Below are 23,734 nucleotides of genomic sequence, written 5' to 3'. Positions count from 1 at the left end.
TGTTTCTTAATAGTGCGGTCCCAAGAAGACCTGCATGAGAATCAATTAAAAGGGGTGGGGTGGGGTAGGAGGAATGGTGTTTGGCATCAAGAGTTTATGCATATTTAATTTTGAGAACAATCATAAGTTGTAGGAGATGAATTTGGAGAAGTAGGCAGAGTTTAGTTTGCACAAGGCCTTAAAAGCCATAATAAAGAATTCAGATTTTATTTTAAGGTTAGAAAACCACTGGAGGGTTTTGATAATTCTAGATGCTGTGGGGCAAAACATAAAGGGCGTGAGACTCGTTGCCAGGAAACTAGTTAAGAGGCAACTACAGTAGCTGAAGTAAGAGGCAGTGGTGTATTTGATTAGGGGAGTAGGAATGGTGGCACTGATTAAGTGGTTAGCATTAGGATAAATTTTGCCAATGGGTTGAGACTGCAGTAGTGAGAAAAAGAGAGGAAGCAAGGGTGACTCCCAGTTTTCAGACCATTCTCAAAAAATGATACTGAGACAAAAGTGAAGGAAAGAATAGGTTTAGGTTGGGATTAGGGGAAGACAGAAAATTCTGTTTTGACATTGAGGGGGAGGTAACTACTAGATTATATATGCAAGTCTGGACTTCATGAAGTGAGCAGGGCTGGAGAGAATTAAAAATTATCAGCCAATAGATGATATTTAAGCCATCAGATAACCCAAAGAGAAAGTAAAGATAGAAAGAGAAAAGGCTAGAGAACTAAGTCCTGGAGCACCCAACATTCCAAAGATAGGAAAAAAAAGACTGGTCATTTCAGGAGTGTGAAACAGCAATGGGAAAGATAAATACTGACACTGAATAAACTGAAAGAACAAGAAACATTCTCCAACTATGAACTTAATAATCAAAGATGATGTTATGGGAACCAAGTGAAATAAAGAGTTTCAAAAAAGTAGCTGGGATCAACACTACCAAAGAATACTGAAAAGTTGAATTTAAAAAGACAGAGAATTGACTACTGAAACTAGTGTAGACATACACTATAGGACAATCTCAGTGGAGAGGGCTGGAGATAATACTTAACTAGGTTAGAGAAACATGTGACATCTGGTGAACAGGGTAGGAAGCCCACTGGGGAAGGTTCACAGGGGCATTCCACTGAGTTGATAATGTTTTATTTCTGAAGCTGGGTAGTTCCTACATGGTATTTGCAATACTACTCTTTAAGTCTTCTTGAATGACTTTACAGGCAACTCTGTAATTGAATTTTCCCAGGTAAAGGCTTAGAGAAAACAGGCAATAGATTCTCAAAGGTAGATTTTTTGGTTTTCATTTTAAAGTAAGACAATAAAATATATTTGCTTATGTTGAGAATAATTTGAGAGGTAAAAATTTATCATGGAGGTGAGATGAATAAATACTGAAGCAAAGTCCTTGGGAGGTAAGAGCAGACAGGATCAGTGCACAGGTGGAAGATTTGGCTTTGGATAAAAGAGTGACAGTGACATCTACTGTGAGAGAAGGCAGAACAAAACATCTGTACATACAGCAGAAGTTAGATTTGGTGGTGGGACAATATGGTGGGCTAAAATCTCTGCTGACTGTACTTATTTTGATAGCAAAACAAGGTCATCCATAGAAAGTAGTAAAGAAATACTGGAAGTTTGAGGTAAGAGGGAAAAAGTGGGGAGAATGGAAAAGAGAATGAAGAAACAATTATGATGGTGGAATAGTTTAATTTGGGATTGTGGCTATAAATTTTAATAAGGCAAGCCCCCATGATTTGTGCTTTTTCTTCATCCATGTTCAGCTATTTGGGTGCAGACACAGAGTAGACAGAGAGCTAGGTTTAAACAGGTTTGGGAATTTTCAAGGCAAGTACAGTGTAGAGAGAACAGGGCAAAAATGCTGAGGTTTGCAAGGGACTGATCATAATGATGGATCATGGAATCTAAGCTGGGAAAGAAAGGAACTGGGGACATGAAACAGGCAAATAAAAATACATAACTCACATGTGCTACAAACACTGAAAGTCATATGACATAAAATCAGAGTAAAAAAAATCACAATGGGGAGAGGAGCTTCAAGATGGCGGAGGAGTAAGACATGGAGATCACCTTTCTCCCCACAAATACATCAGAAATACATCTGCATGTAGAACAACTTCTACAGAACACCTACTGAACGCTGGCAGAAGACCTCAGACCTCCAAAAAGGCAAGAAACTCCCCACATACCTGGGTAGGGCAAAAGAAAAAAGAAAAAACAGAGACAAAAGAATAGGGATGGGACCTGCACCAGTGGGAGGGAGCTGTGAAGGAGGAAAGGTTTCCACACACTAGGAAGGCCCTTCACGGGTGGAGACTGCAGGTGGCGGACGGGGGAAGCTTCAGAGCCACGGAGGAGAGCGCAGCAACGGGGGTGCGGAGGACAAAGCAGAGAGATCCCTGCACAGAGGATCGGTGCCAACCAGCACTCACCAGCCCGAGAGGTTTGTCTGCTCACCTGCTGGGGCGGGCGGGGGCTGGGAGCTCAGGCTCGGGCTTCGGGCTTCGGAGGTCAGATCCCAGGGAGAGGACTGGGGTTGGCTGCGTGAACACAGCCTGAAAGGGCTAGTGCGCCACAGCTAGCCGGAAGGCAGTCCGGGAAAAAGTCTGGAGCTGCCGAACAGGCAAGAGACTTTTTCTTGCCTCTTTGTTTCCTGGTGTGCGAGGAGAGGGGATTCAGAGCGCCGCTTAAAGGAGCTCCAGAGACGGCCTGAGCCACGGCTATCAGCGCGAACCACAGAGACAGGCATGAGATGCTAAGGCTGCTGCTGCAGCCACCAAGAAGCCTGTGTGCAAGCACAGGTCACTCTCCACACCTCCGCTCCCGGGAGCCTGTGCAGCCCGCCACTACCAGGGCCCCGTGATAAGGGACAACTTCCCTGGGAGAACACACGGTGCGCCTCAGGCTGGTGCAACGTCACGCCAGGCTCAGCTGCCACAGGCTCACCCCGCACTCCGTACCCCTCCCTCCCCCTGGCCTGAGTGAGCCAGAGCCCCCGAACCAGCTGCTCATTTAACCCCGTCCTGTCTGAGCCAAGAACAGATGCCCTCAGGCGACCTACACGCAGAGGCGGGATCAAATCCAAAGCTGAACCCCAGGAGCTGTGCGAACAAAGAAGAGAAAGGGAAATCTCTCCCAGCAGCCTCAGGAGCAGTGCATTAAATCTCCACAATCAACTTGATGTACCCTGCATCTGTGGAACACTTGAATAGACAACGAATCATCCCAAATTGAGGAGATGGACTTCGGGAGCAACAATATATATATATTTTCCCCTTTTTCTCTTTTTGTGAGAGTGTATGCGTATGCTTCTGTGTGTGATTTTGTCTGTATAGCTTTGCTTTTACCATTTGTCTTAGGGTTCAGTCTGTACTTTTTTTTTTTTTTTTTTTAGTATAGTTCTTAGTGCTTGTTATCACTAGTGGATTTGTTTTTTTGGTTTCATAGCTCTCTTCTTTCTTTCTTTTTCTTAATTCCTTTAAAAAAATTTTTTAATAATTATTTTGTATTTTAAAAACTTTATTTTATTTTATTCTTTCTTTTTTTCTTTTTTTTCTCACTTTTATTCTGAGCCGTGTGGATGACAGGCTCCAGGTGCTCCAGCCAGGTGTCAGGGCTGTGCCTCTGAGGTGGGAGAGCCGAGTTCAGGACACTGGTCCGCAAGAGACCTCCCAGCTCCACGTATTATCAAACGGCAAAAATCTCTCAGAGATCTCCATCTCAACGCTAAGACCCAGCTCCTCTCAACAACCAGTAAGCTACAGTGCTGGACACCCTATGCCAAACAACTAGCAAGACAGGAACACAACACAACCCATTACCAGAGAGGCTGCCTATAATCATAATGAGGCCACAGACACCCCAAAACACACCACCAGACGTGGACCTGCCCACCAGAAAGACAAGATTCAGCCTCATCCACCAGAACACAGGCATTACTCCCCTCCACCAGGAAGCCTACACCACCCACTGAACCAACCTTAGCCACTGGGGGCAGACAACAAAAACAACAGGAACAACGAACCTGCAGCCTGCGAAAAGGAGACCCCAAACACAGTAAGCTAAGCAAAATGAGAAGACAGAGAAACACACAGCAGATGAAGGAGGAAGGTAAAAACCCACCAGACCTAACAACTGAAGGGGAAATAGGCAGTCTACCTGAAAAATAATTCAGAATAATGATAGTAAAGATGATCCAAAATCTTGGAAGTAGATGGAGGAAATACAAGAAACGTTTAACAAGGACCTAGAAGAACTAAAGAGCAAACAAACAGTGATGAACAACACAATAAATGAAATTAAAAATTCTCTAGAAGGAATCAATAGCAGAATAACTGAGGCAGAAGAACGGATAAGTGACCTGGAAGATAAAATAGTGGAAATAACTACTGCAGAGCAGAATAAAGAAAAAACAACGAAAAGAATTGAGGACAGTCTCAGAGACCTCTGGGACATGAAATGCACCAATATTCGAATTACAGGGGTCCCAGAAGAAGAAGAGAAAAAGAAATGGACTGAGAAAATATTTGAAGAGATTATAATTGACAACTTCCCTAATATGGGAAAGGAAATAGTTAATCAAGTGCTGGAAGCACAGAGAGTCCCATACAGGATAAATCCAAGGAGAAACACACCAAGACACATATTAATCAAACTATCAAAAATTAAATACAAAGGAAAAATATTAAAAGCAGCAAGGGAAAAACAACAAATAACACACAAGGGAATCCCCATAAGGTTAACAGCTGATCTTTCAGCAGAAACTCTGCAAGCCAGAAGGGAGTGGCAGGACATATTTAAAGTGATGAAGGGGAAAAACCTACAACCGAGATTACTCTACCCAGCAAGCATCTCATTCAGATTTGACGGAGAAATTAAAACCTTTACAGACAAGCAAAAGCTGAGAGAATTCAGCCCTACCAAACCAGCTCTACAACAAATGTTAAAGTAACTTCTCTAGGCAGGAAACACAAGAGAAGGAAAAGACCTACAATAACAAACCCAAAACAATTAAGAAAATGGTAATAGGAACATACATATTGATAATTACCTTAAATGTAAATGGAGTAAACGCTCCAACCAAAAGACACAGACTGGCTGAATGGATACAACAACAAGACCCGTATATATGCTGTCTACAAGAGACCCACTTCAGACCTAGGGACACATACAGATAAAGTGAGGGGACAGAAAAATATATTCCATGAAAATGGAAATCAAAAGAAGGCTGGAGTAGCAATTCTCATATCAGACAAAAGAGACTTTAAAACAAAGACTTATGACGAGACAAAGAAGGACACTACATAACGATCAAGGGATCAATCCAAGAAGATGTAACAATTGTAAATATTTATGCACCCAACATAGGAGCACCTCAATACATAAGGCAAATACTAACAGCCATAAAAGGGGAAATCGACAGTAACACAATCTATAGTAGGTGACTTTAACACCCACTTTCACCAATGGACAGATCATCCAAAATGAAAATAAATAAGGAAACACAAGCTTTAAATGCTACATTAAACAAGATGGACTTAATTGATATTTATAGGACATTCTATCCAAAAACAACAGAATACACTTTCTTCTCAAGTGCTCATGGAACATTCTCCAGGATAGATCATATCTTGGGTCACAAATCAAGCCTTGGTAAATTTAAGAAAAGTGAAATCGTATCAAGTATCTTTTCCGACCACAACGCTATGAGACTACATATCAATTACAGGAAAAAAATCTGTAAAAAATACGAACACATGGAGGTTAAACAATACGCTACTTAATAACCAAGAGATCACTAAAGAAATCAGAGAGGAAATGAAAAAATACCTAGAAACAAAGGACAACGAAAACACGACGACCCAAAACCTATGGGATACAGCAAAAGCAGTTCTAAGAGGGAAGTTTATAGCAATACAATCCTACCTTAAGAAACAAGAAACATCTCAAATAAACAACCTAACCTTACACCTAAAGGAATTAGAGAAAGAAGAACAAAAAAACCCCAAAGTTAGCAGAATGAAAGAAATCATAAAGATCAGATCAGAAATAAATGAAAAAGAAATGAAGGAAACGATAGCAAAGATCAATAAAACTAAAAGCTGGTTCTTTGAGAAGATAAACAAAATTGATAAACCATTAGCCAGACTCATCAAGAAAAAAAGGGAGAAGATGCAAATCAATAGAATTAGAAATGAAAAAGGAGAAGTAACAACTGACACTGCAGAAATACAAAGGATCATAAGAGATTACTACAAGCAACTATATGCCAAGAAAATGTACAACTTGGAAGAAATGGACAAATTCTTAGAAATGCTCAACCTTCCGAGACTGAACCAGGAAGAAACAGAAAATATGAACAGACCAATCACAAGCACTGAAACTGAAACTGTGATTAAAAATCTTCCAACAAACAAAAGCCCAGGAACACACGGCTTCACAGGCGAATTCTATCAAACATTTAGAGAAGAGCTAACACCTATCTTTCTCAAACTCTTCCAAAATATAGCAGAGGGAGAAACACTGCCAAACTCATTCTACGAGGCCACCATCACCCTGATACCAAAACCAGACAAAAATGTCACAAAGAAAGAAAACTACAGGCCAATATCACTGATGAACATAGATGCAAAAATCCTCAACAAAATACTAGCAAACAGAATCAACAGCACATTAAAAGGATCATACACCATGATCAAGTGGGGTTTATCCCAGGAATGCAAGGATTCTTCAATATACGCAAATCAATCAATGTGATACACAATATTAACAAACTGAAGGAGAAAAACCATATGATCGTCTCAATAGATGCAGAGAAAGCTTTCGACAAAATTCAACACCCATTTATGATAAAAGCCCTGCAGAAAGTAGGCATAGAGGGAACTTACCTCAACATAATAAAGGCCATATATGACAAACCCACAGCCAACATCATCCTCAATGGTGAAAAACTGAAACCATTTCCACTAAGATCAGGAACAAGACAAGGTTGACCACTCTCACCACTATTATTCAACAGAGTTTTGGAAGTGTTAGCCACAGCAATCAGAAAAGAAAAAGAAATAAAAGGGATCCAAATCGGAAAAGAAGAGGTAAAGCTGTTACTGTTTGCAGATGACATGATACTATACATAGAGAATCCTAAAGATGCTACCAGAAAACTACAAGAGCTAATCAATGAATTTGCTAAAGTAGCAGGATACAAAATTAATGCACAGAAATCTCTTGCATTCCTATACACTAATGATGAAAAATCTGAAAGTGAAATTAAGAAAACACTCCCATTTACCATGGCAACAAAAAGAATAAAATATCTAGGAATAAACCTACGTAAGGAGACAAAAGACCTGTATGCAGAAAATTATAAGACACTGATGAAAGAAATTAAAGATGATACAAACAGGTCGAGAGATTATACCATGTTCTCAGATAGGAAGAATCAACATTGTGAAAATGACTATACTACCCAAAGCAATCTAAAGATTCAATGCAATCCCTATCAAACTGCCACTGGCATTTTTCACAGAACTAGAACAAAAAATTTCACAATTTGTATGGAAACAGAAAAGACCCCGAATAGCCAAAGCAATCTTGAGAAAGAAAAACGGAGCTGGAGGAATCAGGCTCCCGGACTTCCGACTATACTACAAAGCTACAGTAATCAAGACAGTATGGTACTGGCACAAAAACAGAAATATAGATCAATGGAACAGGATAGAAAGCCCAGAGATAAACCCACACACATATGGTCACCTTATCTTTGATAAAGGAGGCAAGAATATACAGTGGGGAAAAGACAGCCTCTTCAATAAGTGGTGCTGGGAAAACTGGACAGCTACATGTAAAAGAATGAAATTAGAACACTCCCTAACACCATACACAAAAATCAATTCCAAATGGATTAAAGACCTAAATGTAAGGCCAGACACTATCAAACTCTTAGAGGAAAAGACAGGCAGAACACTCTATGACATAAATCACAGCAAGATCCTTTTTGACCCACCTCCTAGAGAAATGAAAATAAAAACAAAAATAAACAAATGGGACCTAATGAAGCTTAAAAGCTTTTGCACAGCAAAGGAAACCATAAACAAGATGAAAAGACAACCCTCAGAATGGGAGAAAATATTTGCAAATGAAGCAACTGACAAAGGATTAATCTCCAAAATTTACAAGCAGCTCATGCAGCTCAATATTAAAAAAACAAACAACCCAATCCAAAAATGGGCAGAAGAGCTAAATAGACATTTCTCCAAAGAAGATATACAGATTGCCAACAAACACATGAAAGGATGCTCAACATCACTAATCATTAGAGAAATGCAAATCAAAACTACAATGAGATATCATCTCACACCAGTCAGAATGGCCATCATTAAAAAATCTACAAACAATAAATGCTGGAGAGGGTGTGGAGAAAAGGGAACCCTCTTGCACTTTGTTGGGAATGTAACGTGATACAGCCACCATGGAGAACAGTATGGAGGTTCCTTAAGAAACTAAAAATAGAACTACCATACGACCCAGCAATCCCACTACTGGGCATATACCCTGAGAAAACCATAATTCAAAAAGAGTCTTGTACCACTATGTTCATTGTAGCTCTATTTACAATAGCCAGGACATGGAAGCAACCTAAGTGTCCATCAACAGATGAATGGATAAAGAAGATGTGGCACATATATACAACGGAATATTACTCAGCCATAAAAGGAAACGAAATTGAGTTATTTGTAGTGAGGTGGATGGTCCTCGAGTCTGTCATACAGAGTGAAGTCAGAATGAGAAAAACAAATACCGTATGCTAACACATATATATGGAATCTAAAACAAACAAACAGAAAATGGTCATGGAGGACCTAGGGGCAAGATGGGAATAAAGACGGAGACCTACTAGAGAATGGACTGGAGGATACGGGGAGGGGGAAGGGTAAGCTGGCACAAAGTGAGAGAGTGGCATGGACATCTATACAGTACCAAATGTAAAACAGATAGCTAGTGGGAAGCAGCCACATAGCACAGGGAGATAAGCTCAGTGCTTTGTGGCCACCTGGGGGCGTGGGATGGGCAGGGTGGGAGGGAGGGAGACGCAGGAGGGGGGAGATGTGGGGAGATGTGTGTGTGTATAGCTGATTCACTTTGTTGTAGAGCAGAAACTAACACACCATTGTAGAGCAATTATACTCCAATAAAGATGTTAAAAAAAAAATCACAATGAATATGGTCTTAAAGGTCTTCTTAATATAAGGTTTCAAGTCATGCTTATAAAATGTGATTGGGCTGGATAAATAAGGGAAAAGAATCCAAATATGAATGCTAAATGAGTTTTTATGAGATTAAGCAGATAAAAAAAGTAAACAGGGCGATTGGGGTTGACATGTATACACTGATGTGTATAAAATTGATGACTAATAAGAACCTGCTGTATAAAAAAATAAATAAAATAAAATTCAAAAATTAAAAAAAAAAAAGTAAACAAATAATTACCATATGAGCCAGCAATTCCACTTCAAGGTAAATACACAAAGAACTGAAAGCAGAGCCTGGAACAGATATTTGTATACCAATGTTCACAGCAGTACTACCCACAATAGTCAAAAGACTGATACAACCCAAATGCCCATTAATAGCTGAATGGATAAACGAAATGCTATATATACATAATGGAATATTATTTAACCTTGAAAAGAAAGGAAATTCTGAAACATGCTATGAAATGGATGAACCTTGAAGGTGTTACACCGAATGAAATAAGCCAGTCAGAAAAGTACAAATATTGTACGATTCCACTTATATAGGTACCTAGGGTAGTAAAATTCATAGACAGAAAGTAAAATGGTAATTGGCTGGGGCTGGGGGGAGGAGTGGCAGAAATGGAGAACTGTTTAATGGGTAAAGAGTTTCAGTTTAGGGAGATGAAAAAGTTCTGGGGACGGATGGTAGTGATGGTTGCACAACCATGTGAATGTACTTAATGTCACTGTATACTTAAAATGATTAAACTGATAAATTTTATACATATATTTTACCACCATTTTTAAAAAAAGAAATTTTATGTGCAAACTGATCTGAATAGTGTCTGGGTTCCACAAAGCTTCCCTTAGGAGTGAAGAAGGGAAAAGTACTAACAGACTAACTCCAGGATTCTACTACTATTTCAGTTAAAGCAGCAGCATGTTTAAAACTATCAACTCTCATTTTACATTATTAGTAAATAAGACTTCAAGGGTGGAATGAGCTCAGTGTCACAGAACAGGTCTATAGAAAAGCTGTACTCCAGGTCTCATTAGTTGTTTTCAGTTACTAAGACTTTCTACAATATAAAGCTGTATGCCTGGAGTACTTCAGCACTACTCTAATGATATAATAAAACAAACATGAAGATGAGATCTAAAGACTATCAAAGGCATACTAGAAGGAAATGGGAAGCAATCAGATGAATATAAAATGACACCAATACCCAAAGTATTAGGGAATATAAATATTAAGAAATAATTTTGTTTTCAAGATTATAGCAGAGAAATGAGAGGTAATATCACCATAGATTCTACTGTATATTAAAAGGATAAGGGAATATTATGCATAACTTTACACCGATAAATATGACAACGGAAATGAAGCAGACTAATTTCTTGAAAGGTATGGACTACCAAAAGCTCACTCAAGAAACAGAAAACCTGAACTGCCCTATATCTGTTCAAGAAACTGAAGTTGTAGATTTAAAAACTCCAGGCCCAGATAACTTCTCTGGTGGATTCTACCAAACACTTAAAGAAGAAATAATACTGATTCTACACAAATTCTTCCAAACAATTAAAAAGGAGAGAACATTTTCCAACTCACTCTGTAAGGCCAGCATTTGTTTAAAAAAAAACAAAACAAAACACACACACACAAACGAAAAAAAACAAAGATAAAACAAAAAACCCAAAAACATTAAAAGAAACTAAAAACCAGTATCTTTTGTAAACATAGGTACAAAAATTCTTAACAAAAATTTTAAAAGATCAAATCTAATAATATATAAAAAATATAACACATCATGACCATATGGTTCTTTCCCTGGGAATGCAAAGTTGATTTAACATCAAACAAAGCCATCAATCTATTTAGCCATATTAACAGACTAAAAGCAGAAAAACCATATGATCATCTCAACAGGAGAAAAAAAAAAAAAGCATTTGACAAATTCCAACATCCATGCCTGATTAAAAACTCCCAACAACCTGAAAAAAGAAAGAAACTTCTTCAATCTTATGAAGGGCATCTACAAAAACCTTACAGATAACATCATACTTGATGACAAAAGACTGCATGCTTTCCCCCCAAGATCAGGAACAAGATAAAAATGTCTGTTTTCACCATTTCTATTCAATACTAGACTGGAAGTTCTAGTCAGTGCAGTAAGATAGTAGGGTATTAGCATAAAGATAAACAAATAGATCAATGGTCCAAATTAGAGTCCAGAAATAAACTTCCAGATATATGTCAATTGACTTTTTAAAAGAGAGAAAGGCAATGCAGTGGAGGAAAGGATAATCAAAGTGGTGGGACAACTGATACACAGATTTAAAAAAAAAAAGTATAATACATACTTCACACCGTATTAAAAAATTAACTGAAACTGGGTCATAGGCCTAACTATGACTATAAAACATCAACAAAGCAGGAGAAAATCTTTGTGACGTTAGGTTAGGCAAAATTCTTATAGAAAGAAAATCCATACACAGAACAAATTTTGATGAGGTCCAATGTATCAATTAAGAACTTCTGCAGTTTAAAAGAACTTGTAAAGAGAATGAAAAGACAAGAAATCATCTAAGAGGAAATATTTTAAAATCACATATCTGATTTGTATTTAAAATACATAAGGAACTGTTGAAACTCAACTAAGAAAACATACAACCCTATAAAAAATAGACACAACATCTGAAAAGACACTTCAACCAAAAAGTTACACAAATGGCAAATAAGCACATGATTAAGACGCTTAATGCAAATTAAATCCATAACAAACTACCACTACACATCTACTAGAATGGCTAAAATAAAAGGGCTGACCATACTAAGTGTTGGTGAGAATGTTAAGCAACTGATTTCATATACTGTCGCTGAGAATGTAAAATGGTACAATGGAAAATACTTAAGCAGTTCCTTAAAAAGTTAACCATACACCTACACTATGATTCAGTCGTTCCATTCCTAGGCATCTACACAAGAGAAATGAAAGCATACAGAGAAACCTGTGCCTGAATATGCTAAGTAGTCTTATTTGAAATAGCCCCAAAATGGTAACAGCTCAAGTGTTCATCAACAGGTAAATGGACAAACTGTGGTATAGCCATACAATGAATATACTTCAGTGATAAAAAGGAATGAACTACTGAAATATACAATATGGAAGAATCTCAAAATAATTATGCTAAGAGAAAGGACACAGGGAAAAAAAGACATATTGTATGATTCTATTTACATAAAATTCAAGAAAATGCAAACTAATCAGTAATGTCAGGAAGCAAATTGGTAGTTGCCTGAGAGAAAGAGGGCAAAGGCAGGAAGGGAGAAGCAAGGAAGGAATTAAAGTTTTGAGGTTGATGGATATATTCATTATCTTGATTGTGATGATGGCTTCACCAATGTATACATATGTCAAAGTTGACCAAACTCTACACTTTAATAAATATGTGCAGTTACTTTAAGTCAGGTATACCTAACAAACCTGTTTAAAATAAAACTGTAGCAGATGGTTTGGAAAATTCTGGCCAAAAATGGTTATGATGTTAACCAAACAGAATGACTGCCTTTTGATGTAGTGTGATGACTACAGAAATACAACATTCTGATTATTAACATTTTATAAAATCTGTCAAAAGAAAAGTCTTAGGATAAGAATTCATGATAATGTATAGACTATAATAATTAATGATTACCCAGGCAAAGAATATCATTAACTGATTAAAAGTCTGAATTACATTCCCTCAAAACTTCTGAAGGCCATTAGAAATTTCCAAAGTATGGACAGCATATATTTACTTTGCCAAAGTTTTAGTTACAATATACACTTTATATCAAATCAGTCTTTTTAAATTAATTGCATAGAATCCTTTGGGAAAGAAAAAGAAGTGGGAATTAGTAGCCTTAAAAAAAATATTTTGAGAAATCATTCCCCTAAAAATTACTCTGTTGAGATTGTCTTAAAATAAGAATATGAAACATATAAATTAAATACCAACCTACTATAAGTTGTATTTGAATGTTTGATCACAGAACATCTGGGAGTTATTTTATGATTGTACAAATTCTCATCCTTTCTGCTCTTATTCTCAAGTCCTCTGAGTACTTACTAAGCATAAGGCAATGTGCTATATGCTACTGGTACCAGTAAAACAAAGGCTACATAATAGTACTTGATATATTTCAAGTAATTTACATCATAGGAGAGAATTTTAACTTCAAAAGTGATACTTGCAGAAACAGAACAATACTACTATACTCCTATAATACCTACTGTAATTACATTTTATTAAGAACCTTAGTTTTATTTACTCAGAAAAATCTGCAGCCAAAACAGGATACATTCAACTCCCTTTAAAACTGCATTGTCTTAATAACAAAACAGAAACAATTTTTATGACTGCAACATTTAACTTGTTAAAAAAAGAATAATGTGAGGGAATAGTAATTTAATTGCATTGGAAACAAAGTTCAGTCCAAAACTAAAATGCAAACACTTTGTTTTTCTTGTTAAAGAATGCAATTTCTAATTTCAGTTGAATGATATTTTGTACCTTATTGATGTTTGGCTCCTCCATCATAGAATTTTTGATGGTTTCACAGCTGTCCTCTAATGACTTCATCAAGAAAGAATAACCACATGACAAAGAGTAAGGATGAGACGTAACATGCAAAATACTGGGGATATTTTTTTAAATTTTATTTTTAACTAAATTTACTAAAAAACAACACTGGACTGAGTTATTATTTTTTAAATTTCATATATTTTAAAAGAAGCATGTGTGGGGATGCATGATTGGGGGTTAGGGAAAACTTAATCCCTCGGAACTCCTTAACTATCACTATAAATTTTATTCTATTTCTTAAGAAATTTTTACCCACTGAACTCATTTGAAACGTTGACATTAAAGCAAGATTGAGCCCAAAGTACTTTATACTACAAATTTCAGAGCTACTAGTGCCAGAGTACTATCAACTGAAAATTAAAGTCAAATTGTTCTCTTATACACTATTACGTCTTGTCTCCATTATGATACCTCATTTCTCAAGGAAGACCTCCTGATTAGAAAATTTTTGATTCCTAGGTTTCTAATTCTCTCCTTCTCTTGATTTAGCCAGAAACAGTCAATAAAATGCTTGGAGACACATATCATTTTTAAAAGCGGGTATTAGCACTTGTTAAAGAAAGAGATGGTTCAAGATCTTTAGTTCTCAGAAAATGAAAAAAAAACAGAAAAAGGAATTGGGGATAAAAATGACAGCTGTCAAGCATTTTTTTTTGTTGGTTATGATTCAGATATAGTCTATTTGCAGCTATCTATACTTTACTTCCAAATAAGCACAAACAGGAAAGAACTTCTATTTTAAAAATGCATGTGCCAGCAAACTACATTATATACGAAAAGAAAAGAACTGAGGATACACAAGGATTTTAATGTCAGATGAAGAAAATTTCATTTCCAAACATGTAAAGGAATAAAGAAAACAGCAGCACTCTCAAAATACTCTCCAATGTCTCCCACTGAAAATACAAGGCCTGTCACACATCTATTAATATTTCCTAACCATCTGAAAAGTCACAGTGACTTGGGCTCAACTATTTAAGTATAATCATCATTTTATAAAACAGAGAGATGGAGGGTAATTGTCTTAATACCACAAAAAGGCTAGTCAACTTTCCAGTAAAGATTATATATCTTTGTACCAACTCTATAAAGTTAATATTTTATTTAATTCCATCTAATCTATGTTTTACTATATAAAATTTTTCTTTTCATATTTCCTTTATCAAAATGTCACTATCACCATCAAGAATAAAACAACAAAGTAGTAACAATAAATTTCTAATAACTACCATTAATCACGCCAGGTTTTAAATAAGCTAAATCTGCTAATCAAAGTATTGTAAGGTATATCATATTCATTTTGGAGATTAAAAAAAACTAAAATCGGAGAAAATATTTAGCTTAATGATAGCTATAAACCTTTCAGTGCAACATTCATATTCATGCTTTTGATTAAAATAATTACAATACAAAAATAACTAAAATTTTCTTAAGATATCATGAAACTCCTAAGAAAACTAAGAATAAAACAGCAGAGGAATTTAACAGGTATAGTTGTACTCATTTATCCATTATCCTTCCATATGCATTCTGGCTTGGTTATGCTCCTCTATTTCCTTAATGACTATTTCCTGATTCAACTAGACAATCTAGTGGTAAACTAGTTTTCTGTTTTGTTTGCTTTGAGAATGATTTCATTTCCCAAATGCACTAAATATATCAGCAGTGGAGAAATGTTTTTATCTTCATAACTATATTAATCAAATACGGCAATGGTTTTTAAAAAATGATTTGGTACCTGAAATTACTATGCCATATCTGTACGTTCATATTACAAGGTGCATCAAAGAAATCAAAGAAGTAATAACAAGCAGAGTAAACACGCTATTTATACAGAATGCAGCAGTGCTTCATATACCATTATCAGGATGCTTTAACTTGTAATAAATTATTTTAGGCAAAGGTATATTTTAAATAAGAAACATTACCTCAGCAGTAAACATATTATAGTTACTCTGACACTCTTATCTAGCACATTTATTTTTAATTTTATTTATCCAAAAAATTTCTTAAACTGTTTTAAAGGGAATTCATATACTAAATATTTAAGATATATCTGACATAAGGTTAAAAAGAAATACATTAATTTGTATTATATCTAATTGTATCTATTGTTTGCCTAGATTTCAATGTTATACTAAGGTACACATGTCAAAAGTCTTCTAAGTTATTAGCAAGAACACTATATATTTTGTTTCCTGACTTGGCTATTCAAATATATTTACACAATCAGGCAAATAGTAAATAACAACACATGCAGTTGCCTCTTACAAATTAGTTCTTAAACAGAGACAATGAGATATACGTAATTTTCCTTTTTCAATAAGGTTAGATGCCATCTTGCTTTTTGCTAACTTGTCTATTAAGAAGCCATTCTATTTCCTTATTTTTCCAACTGAAATATCTTCCTTTTCTCCTCCCACTTCAACAACTGCAAAGCTTGCTTTTAGATTAGTTCAGTGCTTCTCAAACTGTGATCCACAAACCAGCTGCCAGTCTTGAACTCTTTGTTACTGATCCATGAGAAGATAAGGAATTAACTGCATCACTAAGTCCACTGTTTAATTTACCCAAAACTTTTTAATAGCAAAACTATTTCAAAGAAAGAGGCAATATGTTAATTTATATTCCAGTACAGGTTCCCCATATCATCAAACTGGACTTACTAGTAGCACTGAACTAAATGAGAAAAATAATCTTTATGATAATAACATCAAGGTATAATCAACCAATTACAGTATAATTATAAATTAATTTGAGTCTGCAAAATTTTACTAAGAAGTATAATCAATACAAAAAAAGGAAAATGTACATATTTGAAATGTTTGCAGTATACAAAACTACTTTCAATGAAACTTCTAAGATAAACTTTATCACATGAAAATGATGGGAAATTTCCACTTTGCCTCTTAAAATGGTAATCATGACAACTCAAAACCAGGAAACAAGACACAAAATCTTAAGTCAAACAGTATCTTTTTTGGGAAAAAAAGTCCCAAATACATCTGAATTAGTTACTTTAAATTAAATTGGTTAGGAAAATACTGACCCTCTCTTCTTCTATGTATGTATTAACTACATAATCCATGTTTATGACATAAACAATGAGTTTTTTAAAAGTCTGTAAAATGCAACTTATTCTTTATAGTTAAAAATACAAAAGACTTTAATAATAAAATAGCAAACAAGTTTTAATTTATACAGACCTCATTTAGACACCTTTTCTTTGTGAATATATTTCTGATAAACGTTTCTTGAATTTCTTCCTGCTTCACCAAGTACTGCCAAAGTCTCTTCACAGACAGTGACAGATGGTGTTTAGATCTACAGGGAGACAATATATTTCATCATACACTTCAGAGATTTCTGGTTAATCTGACTATATTTCCTTGGTGCTATATGAATGTTTATAATAATAAATTAACTAGAACCAGACCACATCATCTAGGGTAGCAATCAGCAAACTTTTTCTTAAAGGAAGAGATAGTAAATATTTCAGGCTTTGTGGGCCACATGGTCTCTCCCCCAACTACTTAACTTCACCACTGAAGTGGGAAAGCAACCACAGGTAATACTAAAATGAAAGGGTGTGGCTGTAATCCACAAAACTTTATTTACAATGCAGAAGGAGAGTGGATTTGGCCCCATGGGCTGCAGTTTGCTGACCTTTAACCTAAGAACATAAGATCTAACAAAAGAGGTATGCTTCCTACAAAAGATCTAGAAGCAAAACTACTCAAAGTGTTGTTTGTGAACACATACTGGACCATGAACTCCCATGAAAGAATGTGAATCAACTATGTCACTAAGCCACTAAGTACACTGTTTAGTTCAGTTAACATTTTTTGTAGTAAGACTTTCTTAACGAAGCAAGCACTGAATTGATTTACCTCTTGGTGCAAATGCTTTATCTCCTCATGTACAGTAAAACAGTTTGCTAACTAGCTATTCCAAATAGCTCTGCTCCAACGTAGGTGTCAGAAAACACTGGCCCATGGCTCAAATCCAGCCTACCTTTCATATTCAAAAATAAAGTTTATTGACATTACTATATTTAGAATAGATAAGCAACAAGGACCTACTGTATAGCACAGGGAACTTGTCTCAATATTCTGTAATAGCCTAAATGGGAAAAGAATTCAAAAAAGAATGGATACTTACATGGGTATAACTGAATCACTTTGCTGTACACCTGTAACTAACACATCACTGTTAATCAACTACACTCCAATATAAAATAAATATTAAAAAAAAAAAAGTTTATTGGATCATAGCCATGCCCATTCATTTACTGTCTATGGTTGCTTTCACGCTACAGTGGCAGAGTTGAATAGCTGCAAAAAGGATTGTAGGGTCAGTAAAGGCTATTTACTATATGAACCTTTGCAAGAAATGTTTGCTAACATCTGGACTACAATATGCATCACACAAAGACACAGATATGAATGAGCCTAGAACAGCAAATTAAATATTGAAGTACTAAAATATTTTTTCTTTAAACACCGCCTGATGACATTCTGATTTAATAAAACTCATATTAGAACAGTATTCATATGAAACCCTACTTGAAAGGAGTGTTTGTAGGTTCCAGCAAAGCTTTGTGGCGGAGAATTGCAGGACCTGCAGACACACTCTCTTCAGAGGTATGACTTGCGATATAGTTTTGAGGTGGCCCCCCATGGATTTCAAGTCGTCGGAGAAGAACTTGTTCCCAACATTGAAGAGTTTTTAGAACGGCATGACAAAGTGGTGAACTAACTGGAAGCTCTATAAAGAGAAAATAAAATTGACCCACATTTATCTTCTGCAGTAAAATGCTATATTCAATGTAGAGAATAAGATATATAAACACACATCTTGGCAGAGGAGATGTGAAAGAGAGGTGGGCACAGAAATCCAGAGGATTGAAAAGAATGTCATAAATCTGTAGAGCATTTCGACATAATTAGTGGCCTAGGACAACAGAAAAAAAGGGCAATCTAGGTCAAAATTACATCATACCTTTACTACTAGAACTTGGAATAACATTTGTGACTTGTGATTGAAATAACTGCCATAGTGGTTAAGAATCCGCCTACCAATGCAGGGAACGTGGGTTCGAGCCTTGGTCCGGGAAGATCCCACATGCTGTGGAGCAACTAAGCCCGTGCGCCACAACTACTGAGCCCGCGCTCTAGAGCCTGCGAGCCACAACTGCTGAGGCCTGTGCACCTGAAGCCCGTGCTCTGCATCAGGAGAAGCCACCGCAGTGAGAGGCCCGCTCACTGCAACGAAGAGTAGCCCCCGCTCACTGCAACTAGAGAAAGCCATGCGCAGCAGCAAGGACCCAACACAGCCAAAAATAAATAAATAAAATCAATAAACAAATAACTGCTATAGCAATCACTGCTTTTGACTTTAATTTCCCACAAAAAATGTACCTGAATATTATAAAAATATGTTTGGGAGGAAAATTAATTGCTTTAAGCCTTTGTATCAGCCCAATTTATGTACAGCACATAGCTAGACTTCTTTTGAAAATTAAAATAATATACAAGGTAAAAAAAGTGAAATAATACTTATTACAAAACTCAGCACTTGCCAGTTCTACACTTCCATACTCCTGAATCCTGATCCCCCTTTCAACTTTTAGCTATTCCTGCTGTTTACCTTCAAAAATCTAAATAATATGCTTATTGATTTTTTTCTATTTTAGAAATGATCTACTGATTTACTACTATGAAATATGAGAATAAACTTCCCCTCTCTCCATCATTCCAATACAGTCCCTAGTAATTTTTGGTTAGATTGATAATTTAGTGTCTACTTTGTTTTATATATATGTAAATAGAGATCACAGTTGAACTACTTGGTATACTATCATGCCCCTTTCTTTTCTGTACAAACTTTTTCTCCCTCACAGTTAATAATTACTAAATTTTTGCTTTTGTTTAGTTTCCTACGTGTCTACAACTTTTAAATCTCCAACACCTTGGCTAGAGCTATAAACACAGTCTCAATACAGTCAATCACATCAGCTTCAGATTCCCTGCTTTCGTGGACCCTGTCCTCCTAAAAGCACCTAACAATATGATAGACCCACAGGAAGTTACTAAACGTTTTCTCCACTACTTGAAAAAAATAAAAAATAAGTCAATCAAAAGCAATGGCAATATAAGTTCATGTTAAGCTATTTATTACCTGCAAGATCATGACCTGCAAAGGGATAGAAAGTCTTCAAATTGCTGAGCACCAACTGCACCATTGCCAAACGCATCAATGACCAACTAAAAATAAAGCAACAGTAGATCTGTTAAAAATTTACTTAGGGATTGAGAAGACTACACATTCTTTATCCCAACAATTCACTACCAGGAATCTACCCTGAAGATATACTTCCACAAAAACAAAACAATACATGCATGCAGTTACTCATGTCAGCATTATCTACAACAGCAAAAGAGTAGAAACAACCAAATTACCCATCAGAGTAATTGTAATGGTTGAATAACTAGCTCTGAATCATGGAATATTTTAGGGTAGCCAAAAGGAAGGCTAAATGTTAATATGGAGTGAACCCCAGCATGTATTAATAAATAAAAAGCAAGTTATAAACATTATATATAGTATGCTACCTGCTACCTTCTGTGTAAGAAAGCAGCGGAAATAAGATTTTACACACACACACAGAGACACACACACACCCCCTTATTTTTGAAAACAGAAGGATAAACCAGAAACTAATAAAAATAAGTATCTGTAGAGGTTGTAGAGGAGGACTCAAGTGGAAGAGATATGAGACTTCAGATTTTATAGTTTTATACAGATTTCCTTTTTTTAATTAAAAAAAGATACTTTGGCATTTTTTTTTCAAGGAAAAAATTTATTTCTTAGAGTACTGATTTTTTACTACTCTAAATTGTGGTAAAATACATATGACATCTTAACTACTTTTAAGTGTACAGTTCAGTAACATTAAGTATATTCATATTGTGCAGCCACCACCACCATCCATTTCCAGAATTCTTTTCATCTTGAAAAACTGAAACTCTATAACCATTAAACAATAACTCCCCATTTTGTCCATCTCCTAGGCCCTGGCAACCAGCATTCTACTTTCTGTCTCTATGAATTTGACTATTCTAGGTATCTTACATAAGTGGAATTATACAAGCATTTGTCTTTTTCTGCCTGGTTTATTTTACCTAGCAAAATGCCCTCAAGATTCATCCATATTGTAGCATGTGTCAGAATTTCCATTCTTTTAAAGGCTGAATAATATTCTACTCTATGTATCTACCACATTCTTTATTGCATTCAATTTGCTGACAGACACCTGAGTTGCAATTATCCCTTGGCTATTAAGGAAAATGCTATTATGAGCATGAGTGTACTACTACCAGTTCAACACCTGCTTTCAATTTCTTGTGGTGTATATCCAGAAGGGAAACTGCTGGGTCACATGGTAATTCTACTTTTAATTTTTGAGGAACTGTCATACTGTTTTCCACAGTGGTTGCACCAGTTCACATTCCTACCAACAGTGCACAAGGGTTTCAATCTCTCCACACCCTTGCCAACATTGTGATTTTCTGTTTTTTTGATAATAGCCAATCTAATGGGTGTGAGGGGATCTCTCATTGTGGTTTTTATTTGCATTTCCTCAGTAATCTGTGACAGTGAGAACCTTTTCATGTGCTTATTTTGAAAAATGTCTGTTCAACTTATTTGCCCATTTTTAAATTGGGTTATTTGGGTTATTTTGTTGTTGAGTTACACAGATTGACTTTGGAGCCATCTAAATATTCCATATATTCAAAAAAACAAAATCAGGTTAACACAGGACACCAGCAAATAAAAATCTCATACTGATACCAACACCAGACAAAGATATCACAAAAAAGGAAAATTACAGGCCAATATCACTGATGAACATAAGACACAAAAATCCTCAACAAAATACTAGCAAATCAAATCCAACAACACATTAAAAGGATCATACACCATGATCAAGTGGGATTTATCCCAGGGATGCAAGATACTTCAGTATACGCAAGGATACTTCAATATACACAAATGCAAGGATACTTCAATATACGCAAATCAATCATTGTGATACACCACGTTAACAAACTAAAAAATAAAAACCATATGATCATCTCAATAGACGCAGAAAAAGCTTCTGACAAAATTCAACACCCATTTATGATAAAAACTCTCCAAAAAGTGGACATAGAGAGAACATACCTCAACATAATAAAGGCCATATATGACAAACCTACAGCTAACATCATACTCAACGGTGAAATGCTAAAAGCATTTACTCTAAGATCAGGAATAAGACAAGGATGTCCACTCTTGCCACTTTTATTCAACATAGTTTTGGAAGTCCTAGCTACAGCAATCAGAGAAGAAAAAGAAATAAAAGGAATCCAAATTGGAAAAGAAGAAGTAAAACTGTCACTATTTGCAGATGACATGATACTACACACAGAAAATCCTAAAGATGCTAACAGAAAACTACTAGAGCTTGTCAATGAATTTGGTAAAGTTGCAGGATACAAAATTAATACGCAGAAATCTCTTGCATTCCTATACACTAACAATGAAAGATCAGAAAGAGAAATTAAGGAAACAATCCCATTTACCATCTCATCAAAAGAATAGAATACCTAGGAATAAACCTACCTAAGGAGGCAAAAGACCTGTACTCAGGAAACTATAAGATACTGATGAAAGAAATCAAAGATGACACAAACAGATGGAGAGATATACCATGTTTTTGGATTGGAAGAATCAATATTGTCAAAATGACTATACTACCCAAAGTAATCTACAGAATCAGTGCAATCCCTATCAAATTACCAATAGCATTTTTCACAGAATTAGAACAAAAATTTTACCATTTGTATGGAAACACAAAAGACCTCGAATAGCCAAAGCAATCCTGAGAGAGAAAGATGGAGCTGGAGGAATCACGCTCCCTGACTTCAGACTATATTACAAAGCTACCGTAATCAAAACAGTATGGTACTGGCACAAAGACAGACATACAGATCAATGGAACAGGATAGAAAGCCCAGAGATAAACCCACCCATCTATGGTCACCTAATCTATGAGTAAGGAGGCAAGAATATATAATGGAGAAAAGACAGTCTCTTCAATAAATGGTGCTGAGAAAACTGGACAGCTATATGTAAAAGAATGAAATTAGAACATTCTCAAACACCATACACAAAAATAAACTCAAAATGGATTAAAGACCTAAATGTAAGACAGGATACTATAAAACTCTTAGAGGAAAACATAGGCAGAACACTCTCTGATATAAATTGCAGCAAGATCTTTTTTGACTCATTTCCAAGAGTAGTGAAAATAAAACCAAAAATAAACAAATGGGACCTCATTAAACTTAAAAGCTTTTGCACAGCAAAGGAAACCATAAACAAAACAAAAAGAAAAGCCTCAGAATGGGAGAAAATACTTGCAAACTAAGTGACCAACAAGGGATTAATCTCTAAAATATACAAACAGCTCATTCAGCTCAATATCAAAAAAACAAACAACCCAATCAAAAAATGGGTGGAAAATCTAAATTGACGTTTCTCCAAAGAAGACATACGGATGGCAAAAAAGCACATGAAAAGATGCTCAACATTGCTAATTAGAGAAATGCAAATCAAAACTACAATGAGGAATCACTTGACACGGGTCAGAAGAGCCATCATCAAAAAATCTACAAACAATAAATGCTGGAGAGGGTGGGGAGAAAAGGGAACCCTCGTACACTGTTGGTGGGAATGTAAATTGGTAAACTGGTACAGTCACTATGGCGAACAGTATGAAGGTTCTTTAAAAAACTAAAAACAGAGCTACTATACCATGATCC

General features: G+C 35.9%; 1 protein-coding gene across 5 annotated transcripts in view; it reads right to left on the bottom strand.

Annotated features, from left to right (window-relative positions):
• Window positions 1–23,734, bottom strand: part of DMXL1 (Dmx like 1) — a 130,748-nt gene that overhangs the window by 30,392 nt on the left and 76,622 nt on the right. For 4 of the 5 annotated variants that reach the window (XR_014239005.1, XM_082374683.1, XM_082374680.1 and 1 more), the window contains 4 exons: window positions 20,046–20,131; window positions 18,431–18,632; window positions 17,072–17,189; window positions 13,794–13,856 (listed from right to left, as the gene is read on the bottom strand). Coding sequence is in view for 4 of the 5 variants with exons in the window: in XM_082374683.1 (XP_082230809.1) it covers window positions 13,794–13,856; window positions 17,072–17,189; window positions 18,431–18,632; window positions 20,046–20,131 (469 nt within the window). In the remaining variant the exon portion in view is untranslated. The remainder of the gene's footprint in view (window positions 1–13,793; window positions 13,857–17,071; window positions 17,190–18,430; window positions 18,633–20,045; window positions 20,132–23,734) is intronic. The other variant, XM_082374681.1, reaches the window with a different exon arrangement.

This window comes from Balaenoptera borealis (assembly GCF_965194805.1).
Source record: "Balaenoptera borealis genome assembly, chromosome: 2".
In the NCBI taxonomy this organism is placed as follows: domain Eukaryota; kingdom Metazoa; phylum Chordata; class Mammalia; order Artiodactyla; family Balaenopteridae; genus Balaenoptera; species Balaenoptera borealis.
The sequence above is the reverse complement of the archived record's forward strand: the minus strand, read 5'-3'. Positions and strand labels throughout refer to the sequence as shown.